At 51.7% G+C, this 14218-nt stretch overlaps 2 protein-coding genes across 3 annotated transcripts in view; both read left to right on the top strand.

Moving 5' to 3' along the window:
* LOC142468017 (rho-related GTP-binding protein RhoA-A-like) overlaps positions 1–8075 on the top strand; it is a 39950-nt gene extending 31875 nt beyond the window's left edge. Inside the window, exon 5 of one of the 2 annotated variants that reach the window (XR_012788567.1) lies at positions 5807–5926. Coding sequence is in view for 1 of the 2 variants with exons in the window: in XM_075574072.1 (XP_075430187.1) it covers positions 5807–5980 (174 nt within the window). In the remaining variant the exon portion in view is untranslated. Of the gene's footprint in view, positions 1–5806 lie in introns of both variants that reach the window. The other variant, XM_075574072.1, reaches the window with a different exon arrangement.
* Positions 8076–10883: 2808 nt separating this feature from the next.
* LOC142467779 (transforming protein RhoA-like) overlaps positions 10884–14218 on the top strand; it is a 31700-nt gene continuing 28365 nt past the window's right edge. The window contains exons 1-4 of the mRNA XM_075573641.1: positions 10884–10896; positions 11774–11872; positions 13398–13555; positions 14011–14131. Coding sequence (XP_075429756.1) covers positions 10884–10896; positions 11774–11872; positions 13398–13555; positions 14011–14131 — 391 coding nt within the window. The remainder of the gene's footprint in view (positions 10897–11773; positions 11873–13397; positions 13556–14010; positions 14132–14218) is intronic.

The following is a 14218-nucleotide window of genomic DNA, read 5'->3' as shown; positions in this document are numbered from 1 at the left end:
GAGGAAACGATAGGTGACGAGGACTGGTCCACAATAGTACTGGCAGCAGCTAAGAGCTCTATATGCACCACGTTGAAGGAGAATGCATATAAGGTCCTAATGAGGTGGTACCTTACCCCAATGAGATTGGCAAAGTTTGTAAAGGATTACCCCCCATTGTGCCCTAAACAATGTGGGGAACATGCAGACTTACTTCACATGCTGTGGGGCTGCACCAGAGTGGCTCCTTTGTGGGAGGAAATCCAAGATTGGCTACAGAGAATTCTCGGACTGGCGGTCCCCCTGGACCCCTGGTTGTTCCTGCTGGGCAGGCGCATCCGGGGGCTGGGCAGACCAGCGCAGAAATTGATTGCACATTTTGCAACAGCCATGAGGTGCGAAATCACAGCATTGTGGAAGCTAGCAGATTTGCCCACAATTACGAAAATTCGAAACAGAATTTGGTATATTTGCCGGATGGAACAATTGACGAGTCTGGTCAATGACACCGGCACAAACTTCCTAAAAGTCTGGGCCCCGTGGCTAGACCAATCAGACATCCCCGGGGTGAATGCCGCCACCATACTGCCCTAATAAATTGAGATGCATTCTCCTCCGAAGTAACAGTACTGACAATAATCTGACGGGGCACAGGTAGGGATGACGGCCTACAGAGGTAGCGCTCCTTAGGGTAGGTCCGCGCTGGAATGGCGTGACATTGGCAGAAGATGGGAATGCTCGGTATGCTCTGTGCTTCCCCCCCCCTCCCCTACCCCCCCTCACTTGTTTGTGCTGTTCGTCTTGTCTGTGAGTCGGTTTGTCCTGTATGTCTTTAACTGTTTGGAGTAGGAAAAAAGGAAAATTTGGGAATGTGGACACTAAGGGAAGACAGTGGGTTGTTAGACAATGTTTGATCTGTATCATAACCCAATAAAAACCTTTTTGTTGAAAAAAAAAATAGATGAACCCACTGCACACTCCCCAAAAACAGCCACCCCTGCTAGTATACCCATACTTCCCTTTCCTTCTGGTTCTAACTGCACACACGTTAACCAACCAGCACTTCAATCAACCACACAGATCAATCAGTACAGGCAAGCTGATTCTGAGCTATTCTTCCTGATTGATTTCTGGGACCAGCATAAGATCTCTGTCTATTCTGCCCTCTGCCTTGTAAATACATTGCCTTATTTTCATGTCGAGAACAACCTTCTGCATACAAACGGGTCACAATAATAATCACTAGCTGTCTGAGCAACAAATTCCTCAGGAGTCCGACCAGATTTACACTCGCATTTAAAAACTTGTACATTCCTAGGCTTCCCTCCAGAGTTATTCTTACTCATGTAAGAACCCATTAGTAGCTTAAAGAAAAACAGCTAAATTATGACAAATAATTGCAGATAAATAATAATACAATTCTTATACTTTACACAATATACAATGGTCGTTCAACTAGCTCAGAGATAACAGTCCAGTCGTGCACAAAATTTTCTGGAATCTAACCAAAAATGTTGTTAAAGGGCCTCTAACCCAATCTTCAGTCACAATTTAGGTCTTTTAAATTCCCAGACGGGGGGTGAGACAATGTAAAAATCACATATACTCACTTGCCGCCTCTGTGAATCCCCAACTCTGACACCAAAGCTGAAGGAAAACCGTTATTCCTCGCCTAGGCTTCAGAACTGAGAGGAACCTTTCCTCTGCCAAAAGCTGAAGGCCTTGTGACTGGATACACAATCTGCACCGTTTGCAGCAGACTTCCCGATTTTTGTTGAACTTACAGGGAATACGAAAGAAATGAAACGTAACGCAAGCCAGGTTTCAAATCCTTTGTCTCAATTTATTACTCATAGGGTAATGACTTTTATACCAGAAAAAGAAGATATTGGTTAGAGGCGTAACATAGGCGTAACCTGGGTGTGTCTTTGGCGTAGCATTGGTTAGGGGCGTGGTTTAGGGGCAGGACATATTAGTGGCATGATTTTTGGACGTGTTTCTCCCAATACAGGCAATGTCTGAATACATAGCTTATTCATTGTCTGTTATCAAAAGAGACCTTGAATCTTTAGCAACTAATTATACTATTTTGCATCTTTCAGAGAATCAGTCTATTATATCTACTATATATTTCTGAAAGCATTGTATGTATGTATGTTTCACTGTGTTCCCTGTCCCTAGCGGCAATCTCAGTGGTCCCTTGGCCCGCCCACCCCCGCACACCTCTCATTGGCCTCACACACTCACACCACCCCCTTGGCCCGCCCCCACACCTCTCATTGGCCTGAGGCGGAGTGACGGGCCAAAGGTCCAAAAAAAACACACACACACACACACTGCGCGGCGCTCATCGGGACCCGCGCGCACCTCCTCTCCCCGGGTCTCCCGCTTTCCCGCGCTTTTTCCTCCCCCCCCCCGGCGCCGCTACAGTCAGCGGGGGAGCGGAGCGAGCGCCCGGGACACAGCGGGGGACTCTCACCTCCCCACGGCTCTCACCATCCATAGGCCACTCCCTCACCCGGCGCTCACCCCCCCCCCCGCTCACCCCCCCCCCTCCTCACCCCCTCCCCCCACACACACAGAGCACGCGGCTCTCCCCTCACACAGGCCGCTCCCCGTCCCAGAGGCCGCTCCTCCGGCTGTCTCCGCCTCTCCCCGCGGGAGGTGCAGCACCTCCTCACCGGAGCGTCTCAGCCTCTCCGCTGAGGAGCCCGAGGTGGAGGAGGAGGGCGGCCGTGTGCAAGGTGAGGAAACACAGGGGAATGGGTTATTTAACGCGTCCAAGACTCACTCCCCCTGCCCTTTGCCCCCCCCTACCCTCTCTGCCCCCCTGCCCTTTGCCCACCCTGCCCTTTGCCCCCCTTAGCCCTCCCTGCCCTTTGCCCCCCCTGCCCTCCCTCCCCCTGCCCTTTGCCCCCCCTGCCCTCCCTCCCAATGCCCTTTGCCCCCCCTTCCCTCCCTCCCAATGCCCTTTGCCCCCCCTGCCCTCCCTCACAATGCCCTTTGCCCCCCCTGCCCTCCCTCACAATGCCCTTTGCCCCCCCTGCCCTCCCTCACAATGCCCTTTGCCCCCCCTGCCCTCCCTCCCCCTGACCTTTGCCCCCTGCCCTCCCTCCCCCTGACCTTTGCCCCTGCCCTCCCTCCCCCTGCCCTTTGCCCCCTGCCCTCCCTCCCCTGCCATTTGCCCCCTGCCCTCCCTCCCCTGCCCTTTGCCCCCTGCCCTTTGCCCCCTACCCTCCCTCCCCCTGCCCTTTGCCCCTGCCCTTTTCCCCCTTGCCCCTCTGCCCTTTGGCCTCTTGCCCCCCTCTCTCCCTGCCCTCTTGCCCCCCTCCCTGCCCTCTTGCCCCCCTGCCCTCTTGCCCCTCCCTGCCCTTAGATGCCCTTAGTCCCCCTGCCCCTCCCTTCCCTTAGCCCCCCCGCCCCTCCCTGCCCTTTGGCCCCCCTGCCCCTCCCTGCCCTTTGGCCCCCCCGCCCCACCCTGCCCTTTGGCCCCCCGCCCATCCCTGCCCTTTGGCCCCCCCACCCCTCCCTGCCCTTTGGCCCCCCCACCCCTCCCTGCCCTTTGCCCCCCCCGCCCCTCCCTGCCCTTTGGCCCCCCTGTCCCTCCCTGCCCTTTGGCCCCCCCGCCGCCCCCCGCCCATCCCTGCCCTTTGGCCCCCCATCCCCTCCCTGCCCTTTGGCCCCCTCGCCCCTCCCTGCCCTTTGGCCTCCCCGCCCCTCCCTGCCCTTTGGCCTCTTGAACCCCTCCCTCCCTGCCCTCTTGCCCCCCCTGCCCTTTGCCCCCCTCCCTCCCTGCCCTCTTGCCCCCCTCCCTCCCTGCCCTCTTGCCTCCCCTGCCCTCTTGCCCCCCCTGCCCTTTGCCCCCCTCCCTCCCTCCCTGCCTCCCTCTCTCCCTGCCCCCCTGCCCTCCCTGCCCCTCTGCCCTCCCTGCCCTTTGGCCCCCCCGCCCCTCCCTGCCCTTTGGCCGCCCCGCCCTGCCCTTTGGCCCCCCGCCCCTCCCTGCCCTTTGGCCCCCCTGCCCCTCCCTGCCCTTTGGCCCCCCCGCCCCTCCCTGCCCTTTGGCACCCCCACCCCTCCCTGCCCTTTGGCACCCCCGCCCCTCCCTGCCCTTTGGCACCCCTGCCCCTCCCTGCCCTTTGGCACCCCCGCCCCTCCCTGTCCTTAGCCCCCCCGCCCCTCCCTGCCCTTTGGCCCCCCCCGGCCCTCTTGACCCCCCACCCCTCCCTACCCTCTTGACCCCCCTGCCCTTTGCCCCCCTGCCCTTTGCCCTCCCTGCCCTCTTGCCCCCCCTGCCCTTTGCCCCCCTCCCTCCCCTCTTGCCCCCCCTGCCCTTTGCCCCCCTCCCTCCCTCCCTGCCCTCTTGCCCCCCTGCCCTCTTGCCCCCCTGCCCTCTTGCCCCTCCCTGCCCTCTTGCACCTCCCTGTCCTTAGCCCCCCCGCCCCTCCCTGCCCTTTGCCCCTCCATGCCCTTTGCCCCTCCCTGCCCTTTGCCCCCCCACCCCTCCCTGCCCTTTGCCCCCCACCCCTCCCTGCCCTTTGCCCCCCCACCCCTCCCTGCCCTTTGCCCCCCCCTGCCCCTCCCTGCCCTTTGCCCCCCCCGCCCCTCCCTGCCCTTTTCCCCCCCGCCCCTCCGTGCCCTTTGCCCCCCTGCCCTTTGCCCTCCCCGCCCTTCCACGCCCCTTGGCCCCCCCCCACCCTTCCACTCCATGCCCCCTGCCCTTCCACGCCCGGGCAACGCCCGGTATATCAGCTAGTTCTAACTAAAAGAGCAGGAGACTGACAATACAAAAAGTATCTTAGCAATATCTTGAGCAGGAAGAAAGGAAATGTAATTTGGCAGAAACTGAGTGCATTAGGAATTATATTTCAGCAAAAAGCTGACTACAGAATCTTAACTAGTTATGATCAGACAAAATGGATGCTTAACACAAGTGTAGATTCTTGCCTGACCTACTGGTCCTAACAGAAGGGGACTGTTTTATACCTGTAATGTGTTTCCTATGTAAGTGCTGGTAGTTGGGAATAAAATTGGACATACAGCGCTGCCTGAATGACGTCCCCTGCACCCAAACTTCAGTTCCTGAGAAAAGAGGCTAATTCTGGGATTCAAACTGGCCTCACCTACTTCAAAGGCACTAACACATGCATTGCAAGTCATTGTACCTGTCGGTCTGTGATGTATTGGCTCATAATGTAGTATTCTGGAACCAGGGTCACATGTGGGATGTGAATGTACCCAGATAGCTTAACTCATGCCTTCCCTCTTCCAAAGCACAAGTCCTTTTGTCTTTTCTATCTTTATTGCAGAAGTAGAGAACCAACGGGTCCTTGTAGGTGTAGTGGTGTAGTAGAGAGTGCTTCTCTATGAGGAGTGCTTGTATCAAGGGAATGACGTGTGGTAAAAACGGAAAGGCCTTGCCAGGGGTATTAGCATGGCAGGTACTCACTCAGTGTCCTGGGTGGAAAAGGAAGTGAGGAGCAAGTGTCACACAAGAAAGGTGATGGGACTAAACTAACTGTCAGCAAGAAAGGAGGGGAGGACAGAATAGCCCATTCTAACATAAGAGGGCTGAGAGGTTGCTATAACAACCCACAGACTGTGTGAATATTGCAGGAATAGATACACTGTGTCTATAACACAGACACTGCCAGTCTTCAGAGCAGATAGGCATACAACTGAATAAAGCTGATGGGCTGAAGCTGCAAGAGAAAGTGGAGGGGGAGGGGGGACAGAAATAATAAACCTGTTCCAGGACATGTATTATTACACCGTTCTCTGGAGAGCAGCTCGCCATGTTAATCGTTCCGCCGTTCTTTCCGTCCCGCAGGAGTCAGTGAAGCCGGAAGAAGGCCGGGACATGGCTAACCAGATCGGAGCCTTCGGATACATGGAGTGCTCTGCTAAGACGAAGGACGGAGTGATAGAAGTGTTCGAAATGGCCATGCGGGCAGCCCTGCAATCCAGGCGCGGAAAAAAAAAATCCTCGGGCCATCTCATCTAACGGAAAAACGCTACATAACACACGACAAAAACCCATCCCCACACTCCTTAGTGTTCTTACCGGCCTTTATTTCTTTTTTTTTGTTTTTCATTTATTCTGTAATGAGTTAAGGGAAAAAAGGGAAAAAAATCATCTTGCTACCAGTATTTAAAATCTAACGTTTTTTTCCTTTGATATTGTGACGGTAGGGGGCAGCCAGCCTCACATAATGAAGGTGAAGTCCGGCTGGTTGTCCCTAAACCGTGTGTAAATGGCCACCTCTGTGAGACTCATTCTGGCCTGAATGTTAAGTGTTTGGTGTAACCTCTTCCAGCAAAGAGCTTTATCACTGTGTGATAGCTGGAAGGGGGAAACTGTGTGTCTTGGGGGCTGGGTTTGTAAAAGCACTTTATTACTTGTGTTAGTGTGTTCCCGCACAGATAGCAAGTCAGCAATGTAGTTTTTGTTTTAGTATTTCTCGGTGTGTGGAGCCAATAATTCACTTAGCTGGGCTACAAACAGAGAAATACCGGTTCGTGACAGAGCTTGGGAGAGGGTTAAACACCTGGGCAATGGTGAGTGGGGGAAGGGCTGTGACTCAGATCTGGGAACTGGTTCTCGGCAGTGCAGAGTCTTTGTTCTCCCTAGACAGTGAGGCGCCTACGCCGCAGGGGGCATGGGGCTGGACAGGGGAACCGTTGCTGGGTCTCAGCCCTGTAGGCATGATTTCCATTGGCCAGTTTGAATTTCTCACTAGCCCGTAGTTCATGCCCGGTGGGCAGTCCAGAGTCCTTGGGCCAGCCCCCTTCTCTGATTGCTGCAGCCGGATGAGCCCTTGTCCTCTGATTAGTGCACCATCACGATCTGTGCTCTGATTGGTCTGTGGCCTCTGCTCCAACCGAGGGCTATATAAGTGGAGCAGCCGATCAGAGTACCAGATGCGTTTTAGAGTTGGAACGGAGAGTGTGACGTTACGACTGGCAGGCATTTCGAAAGTGCAATTGGTAGAATAGCACTTAGAAGAGACGGAGAAGTAGCGTTCAGGGCAAGGTTACTGAAGCAGGCCCCTTCACCCAGTTAAGGCTGTTTTTTTCCCCCTCAGGCCCCAGTCCGTGAGTGTACACTGTGATTGTGTGATTTGTATGTTTGCTGGTTGGCAGAATAAACTTTCGGTTTATATCTACAGTATATCTCATCTCTATCTCATCTCTTCACTGTGTTAGTGTCAGGGTGTCCTAGACATCCGGCTCCCAGCCATAGTTCCTTTCTCTGTCCAGCGGGTGTGCTGCTGTTTTCTGTCTGCTCTGGGGTTCGTCTGTCTGTCACCTTGTTGCTCCTGTCCTCTGCCCTTATAGTTTCCTGTTTCCTGTTCCTCCCTTGCCTTTTTGTTTTGTGTCTGACTCCTTATGCCTATGCTTCAGTTCCTGTACCTGTTCTGTTCCGTGTTGAAGTCCTGTATATTTATTAAAGGCCCTTGCTGGTATTCTGGCCTGTCCCTGTTTGTTCCCTGCTCCCTAGTCTCAGTTCCTGCTTCCCTGTCCTGCTCCTGCCTTCCTGTTATTGTATGCTGTGATTCCTCTCAATGTGTTATGTTTATATGCCTGATTCTAAAAGTTTCAGATGTAACTGCAAGTTTCTGTCTATGGGTTTCCCTGCCGTCTATGATATTTCTGTAACTGATGCTAAGGTCTCATACCGAAAGGTCAGCTCTCCTATCGCCTGTCTCCCTGTTGTGCATAACATTTCTGTTGTTAGGGTGTCCATACCGAAGAGCCAAAACATTTCTCGTCTATTGAGCATGTTCAACCTGTCACCCCCTCGAATGGGCGCGGGAACATACTCAATAGCCGAGAACATGAAGTTCCGGATGCCACCCTGAGGTCAATAAACACTCTTTATATAAACACTCTTAATGATTAGAATCTCTTATTCACTTATACTTATAATATTCAACACATTTGAATATCATTATGTTTTGGATATCCAAATGTTTTGGATTTTCAGTATGGACACCTCACAACCTGCCGGTATCGATCAGGATTGGGAATTAATCCATTATTTTTTTTATAGAAGTGTCTTTATATTGTTTCTATATACATTTTTTGATTGACATGTCTCTTGTGATCCGGGTTGATATGCTTGACTTTATTGTATGTTGGAGAGAGTGTTACAAGACGGTATGTGTTGGAGAGAGTGTTAAAGGACGGTATGTGTTGGAGAGAGTGTTACAGGACGGTATGTGTTGGAGAGAGTGTTACAGGACGGTGTGTGTTGGAGAGTGTTACAGGAAGGTATGTGTTGGAGAGAGTGTTACAGGACGGTATGTGTTGGAGAGAGTGTTACAGGACGGTGTGTGTTGGAGAGTGTTACAGGAAGGTATGTGTTGGAGAGAGTGTTACAGGACGGTATGTGTTGGGGAGAGTGTTACAGGACGGTATGTGTTGGAGAGAGTGTTACAGGACGATGTGTGTTGGAGATTGTTACAGGAAGGTATGTGTTGGAGAGAGTGTTACAGGACGGTATGTGTTGGAGAGAGTGTTACAGGACGGTATGTGTTGGAGAGAATGTTACAGGACGGTGTGTGTTGGAGAGTGTTACAGGAAGGTATGTGTTGGAGAGAGTGTTACAGGACGGTATGTGTTGGGGAGAGTGTTACAGGACTAGATGTGTTGGAGAGAGGGTGTCACGGTAACTTATGACAAGATATAATTTACACCAAAAATACCTGGGTTGAACTGAACACGACTAGATATGATAAAATATAATTTATTCCTTGAGAAAGGTGAACACACGAGATATACAAATAACAGACAAAATATGCACTTACTTAAAGTTGGAATGATGAAATACTGTAGTCAGACATCTTGACTAGCAGTTCATGCAGCAATCTTGAAAATCACACAGACAATAGGCATAGGCTAAGCCTGGTATAAATACAATTTTCAATCCTATACCTTAACCTTAAGGCGCCTAACTGGCTAGTGGAGTCTTTTTGAAATAGATTCTCCCTTCCCTGCAAGTGTGAACTATGACACTTAAGGACCACTCAGACCCTTTGTTCTTCTGCCCTACTGTAAACAATCAGGGTGGTCAACCTTTGATCAGAGGACTTATGCTAGACTATCTGTCTGTCCTCCTGACCTATTAACATAGCAGATGTGGTCTGCATCCTCATATCAGATCCAAAATACTATTCACAGCTTAATATCTTCACATTTTAATAGGTTCCGTTCTGTAGGGCCCAGTGGGTCGAAACCTGCCAGTTTTTTATGCCGACAGTGACTCTACATATTGGCCAAGTTTCAGCTCTCTGCGACCCCCAGAATCGGAGATACATAAATGCACTTTAAAACACTTTTTAAAATACAGGATTCGTCCCTTTAAAAATGAATCTCTGCTTTTCACTTTTTCCCCATTGAAATCAACAGGCTCCGCCGCCATAGCGTTGAATGGCGGGGCTCTGCCGTTGCCGTCAATGGGGTTCCCCGCCATAGACTTTCAATGGAGAGGCGCCGCCATTGAAAGTCTATGGAAAAACCAAAAATCTTTACATTTGCCCACACTCCGTCTGGTTGATCGGAGAGGGCTGGGAATGGCCATGCATTAATGCCGGAACCTTGGCTACATGCCACCCAAATCCCAGCCCTCTGGTCATTCCAGAACCGGAGATATGGACTTACATTTTTCACCATTTCGCACTTAGCCGTATTCACGCCGCGCGGCTTTTCCCCATTGGAATCCATGGCCGGTGCCGCCATAGCCAATGCATGGGCGCAGGCCGCCATTGGATTCAATGGGACCTCCGCTCCGCCATTAAAGTAAATAGCGCGACCCTCCTTCTCCGCTTGACCTTTTACGGGGGTCCCTCATCCCTGGACCCGGTGGGGGTCGTGTGTGGGGGTTCCTAGGGGCTAGGGGCAACAAGAATTTTATTCCCAGGTGCCCTAGAACCTAAAATTCCCACGCCAATTGTCATTGAACTTGACCCAAGTGATAAAAGCTCTTTTCAATGACATTGTATTCGCTTCTGCGGTTTTGTGGTTTGGATGGCTGCCAACCTGTTCCTGGAGGCGGATGTCGAGGAATCCCCATTGAAGTCAATGGCCCCATTGACTTAAAATGGGAAACCGCCGCTCCTCCTCTCGGACGCCACCTGCTGGTCGTCGCTGGAAACAGGTCCAAAACCGCTACTTCTGCCATTGGAATACATGGAGCCCCAATGGCGACCTATGGGACTCTGAAAAATGGTGCCTGAAAAAGGCGGGAACATGGAACAAAGAGCTATAAACACTAAGTTAACCTTAACCCTTTCCCTCCCACATCAATCCCAGTGTATGTGTTGGTGCAAACACGGGAACAGAAACAATACATTTGAACCGGGGAATATACATTAGAAGGCTGAAGCAAGTTAAAACACATTACTGGACCCCAGTCCAGTTAACCCCTTGCTTCCCAGGTGAGAGTAGGGGGTGGCCAAATGGGGTGTAACCCCTTTAATCCCGGCCCAAATCCCCTCTCCCATGACAGAGTGTTACAGGAAGGTATGTGTTGGAGAGTGTGTTACAGGAAGGTATGTGTTGGGGAGAGTGTTACAGGACTAGATGTGTTGTAGAGAGTGTTACAGGATGGTATGTGTTGGAGAGAGTGTTACAGGAAGGTATGTGTTGGAGAGGGTGTTACAGGAAGGTGTGTGCTGGAGAGAGAGTTACAGGAAGGTATGTGTTGGAGAGTGTTACAGGAAGGTATGTGTTAGAGAATGTTACAGGACGGTGTGTGTTGGAGAGAGTGTTACAGGAACGTATGTGTTGTAGAGTTACAGGACGGTATGTGTTGGAAAGAGTGTTACAGGAAGGTATGTGTTGGAGAGAGTGTTACAGGAAGGTGTGTGTTGGAGAGAGTGTTACAGGAAGATATGTGTTGGAGAATGTTACAGGAAGGTATGTGTTAGAGAGAGTGTTACAGGAAGGTGTGTGTTGGAGAATGTTACAGGAAGGTATGTGTTGGAGAGAGTGTTAGAGGAAGGTGTGTGTTGGAGAGAGTGTTACAGGAAGGTGTGTGCTGGAGAGAGTGTTACAGGACGGTGTGTGTTGGAGAGTGTTACAGGAAGGTGTGTGTTGGAGAGTGTTACAGGATGGTGTGTGTTGGAGAGTGTTACAGGAAGGTGTGTGTTGGAGAGTTACAGGAAGGTGTGTGTTGGAGTGTTACAGGACGGTGTGTGTTGGAGTGTTACAGGAAGGTGTGTGTTGGAGAGAGTGTTACAGGACGGTATGTGTTGGAGAGAGTGTTACAGGAAGGTATGTGTTGGAGAGTGTTACAGGAAGGTGTGTGTTGGAGAGAGTGTTACAGGATGGTATGTGTTGGAATTGAAGGTGTGTTGGAATTGAACTTGAGAATAGTGCCACCATCTTGCTCTGCGTGTTGATCCTGTGTACTGGGCTGTGAGGGAGTCCCAGTGACATGGGAAGGGTTATGGTGCGCAGAGGTGCGGTTGTGCTGTGCATGTAGGTGACGGAACTCATGGGGTGAGTGTTTGTTATTGCGGATGCGCTTTTTGTACTGGCAGCCTTTGCGCATGTGTTGGCTGATAAAATGTAATCGTTGTGCCTGGTCTGCGCATGCGCGCCTGATGGGCGTTTGTGACGGAATGGTGATCTATTCAGCGCATGCGTATACTGGCTTATGTGTTGCTTGTCCGGAGGCGGCGCATGCGCGCTGAATATTATGTCCTGATGGGCGTATGTTCCTTCATTCTCGATCTGTTGTGCGCATGCGTGCATTGCTGTGCTACTCGGGGTATGTGCGGTCTGTTCTAAGCATGCGCGGCCATTAGAAGCGCAGTCTGCGCATGCGTTGATAATAACTGCTACTATGTGACCACGGGAGGCAAAGATTATGGGACTTGGCCAGATTTATGTAATTACTGAGAGGTTTGTAGGAGTCTGTTCGCAAGGGGCAAGCAAAGCAGTGCTGGGGTCCTGTGCAGGCCCCTCTGGCAGGGAGATGGGGTGAGGGGCTGTCCTGTGCAGGCCCCTCTGGCAGGGAGATGGGATGAGGGGCTATCCTGTGCAGGCCTCTCTGGCAGAGATGTGTTTGGAGGATGGTGCTCAAAATACTAGAACCTATATTGAAATATATCCATACATTGAAAGGAAAAGAGCAAAAACTGGGTAATAACTGATAAATAATGATCAATGTACTAAACCTATAAAAGGGGCTCTAGTACACCCTGAAGGTGGGGGTCAGTATACAGAGACACTTTCCACCTCCTTATTGGGTTGGCCCCGGGTATGAGTACTCACGGATCCCCAGCAGCTCTCCCCAAAGCTTGCAGCTGTATCCAGGTCAGGAGAATCCAATGCAGTGTATGTGCAGCGCACAGCAGGAAAAATGAAAGAGAAGCAGGTCTGGAAAAAACATACTCTTTAATGGGAAGCCATAAAATATAGGGATGCAACCCTTCTACGCGTTTCGTGCAGGTTATGCACTTTATCAAGAAGTACAAAGCACGAAACGCGTAGAAGGGTTGCATCCCTCTATTTTATGGCTTCCCATTAAAGAGTATGTTTTTTCCAGACCTGCTTCTCTTTCATTTTTCCTGCTGTGAGCTGCACACACACTGCATTGGACCCTCTGGCAGAGAGATGGGATGAGGGGGAGAGGGGTGTCTGCTGTCCTGTACGGGCCCCTCTGGCAGAATTATTTATGTATAAAATTTTACCAGGAAGTAATACATTGAGAGTTACCTCTCGTTTTCAAGTATGTCCTGGGCATAGAATTAAGGCAAATAATACATGTTTACAAATACAGTTACATAAGCGAGGAGGGTATACTGTATATTATATACAAGACATAGCGTGCACACTTAGGCTGGGGCCACGGTACCGCAGACTGCAGATGCGTCCGCAAGCTGAGCGATAAGACTGCCTTAACGCAGTGTTCGCGTGCATGCGCCGTGCGGGAGCTTGTGCGCGGATGCGGGAGGGGGCGCGCTTTGCGCAAGAAATCAATTGAAACTGATTTCCTGGCGCGATAGGCCGGTCACGTGAGCGGTTCACTCAATGAGGGCGAACCAGCTCAGTGACGCCCCTAGACACACCTCCCTAGCACGCCCCGGCCCGTCGACCATGGCCACGGAAAGCACCCACTTTTCCACAGCCTCCGCACGCATCCACGTGGGCTAAGGAACCCGGGCCAAAAGAGATAATATATATTATAGGCGTATGTGACCGTTACAGACAAGATTAAAATGGGAGACAGCTTCAGTTTTGAAATAACTTAGACTGGTGGCGGCTGTGAGAGTCTCCGGTAGATTGTTCCAGTTTTGGGGTGCATGGTAAGAGATGGGGTGAGCGGCTGTCGTGAGCCGTCCGGAACCCTCTGGCGGCGAGATAGGGTGAGCGGCTGTCCTGTGTGTGACATCTCGCCTGTTCTTTTGCAGACACAGAAGCCATTCGAAAGAATCTTGTGGTTGTGGGAGATGGAGCGTGCGGAAAGACCTGCCTCCTAATCGTGTTCAATGGGGACGTGTTCCCGGAACTTTACGTACCAACCATACTTGAGAACTACGTAGCGGACATCGAGGTGGATGGCAAACGGGTAGGAACCCGGGGGGCAGTTACCAGGTCCTGGGCACGTGGCGGTCCATCTGAAGGGTGCAATCTGTCAAAGCCTAAGGCTTGTTATATAGTAGGCGCTGGTGCACATGCGGGCGCCCGTTCGGCGTTGCGCATGCGTTTCGTTTATATGTTGTAAGCGGTGGCGTGCACGGCTAGGGGGCGTGGCTATAGACGTCACAGTGATAGCCGCGCTGTGATTGGCTTGGCAGTGTCAGGAGGAGCGGCAGCGGCGCGAACATATACATTCTCATGTATTTGCTGAGATCTGCCGCGCCACCGCTCACGGCCGTGCGCGCGTCTCCAAGGTAATAACATCAGCCTCCCACAGCCAATTGTAATTGACGCGCACGATAGTGCACGCGCACTCACTATATTACATGCTTAATGTTGTGCATTGCTATATATGGACGCTTCTCTTCCTTCCTCTGCCACTAGGTGGAGCTGATGTTGTGGGACACTGCCGGGCAGGAAGATTACGACCGGCTGCGGCCTCTGTCCTATCCGCACACCGACGTTATAGTAATGTGCTTTTCCATCGCTAGCCCGGCCAGTTTAGGTAGGAAAGATCGATTGAATCGCTGACACATCACTGCACTTGAACGCTCTCCATCCGATCCGTACTTGGTTATGTTAATGTAGGCAT

This window comes from Ascaphus truei, chromosome 17, assembly GCF_040206685.1.
Source record: "Ascaphus truei isolate aAscTru1 chromosome 17, aAscTru1.hap1, whole genome shotgun sequence".
In the NCBI taxonomy this organism is placed as follows: domain Eukaryota; kingdom Metazoa; phylum Chordata; class Amphibia; order Anura; family Ascaphidae; genus Ascaphus; species Ascaphus truei.
This window is presented reverse-complemented; position numbering and strand designations above follow the sequence as displayed.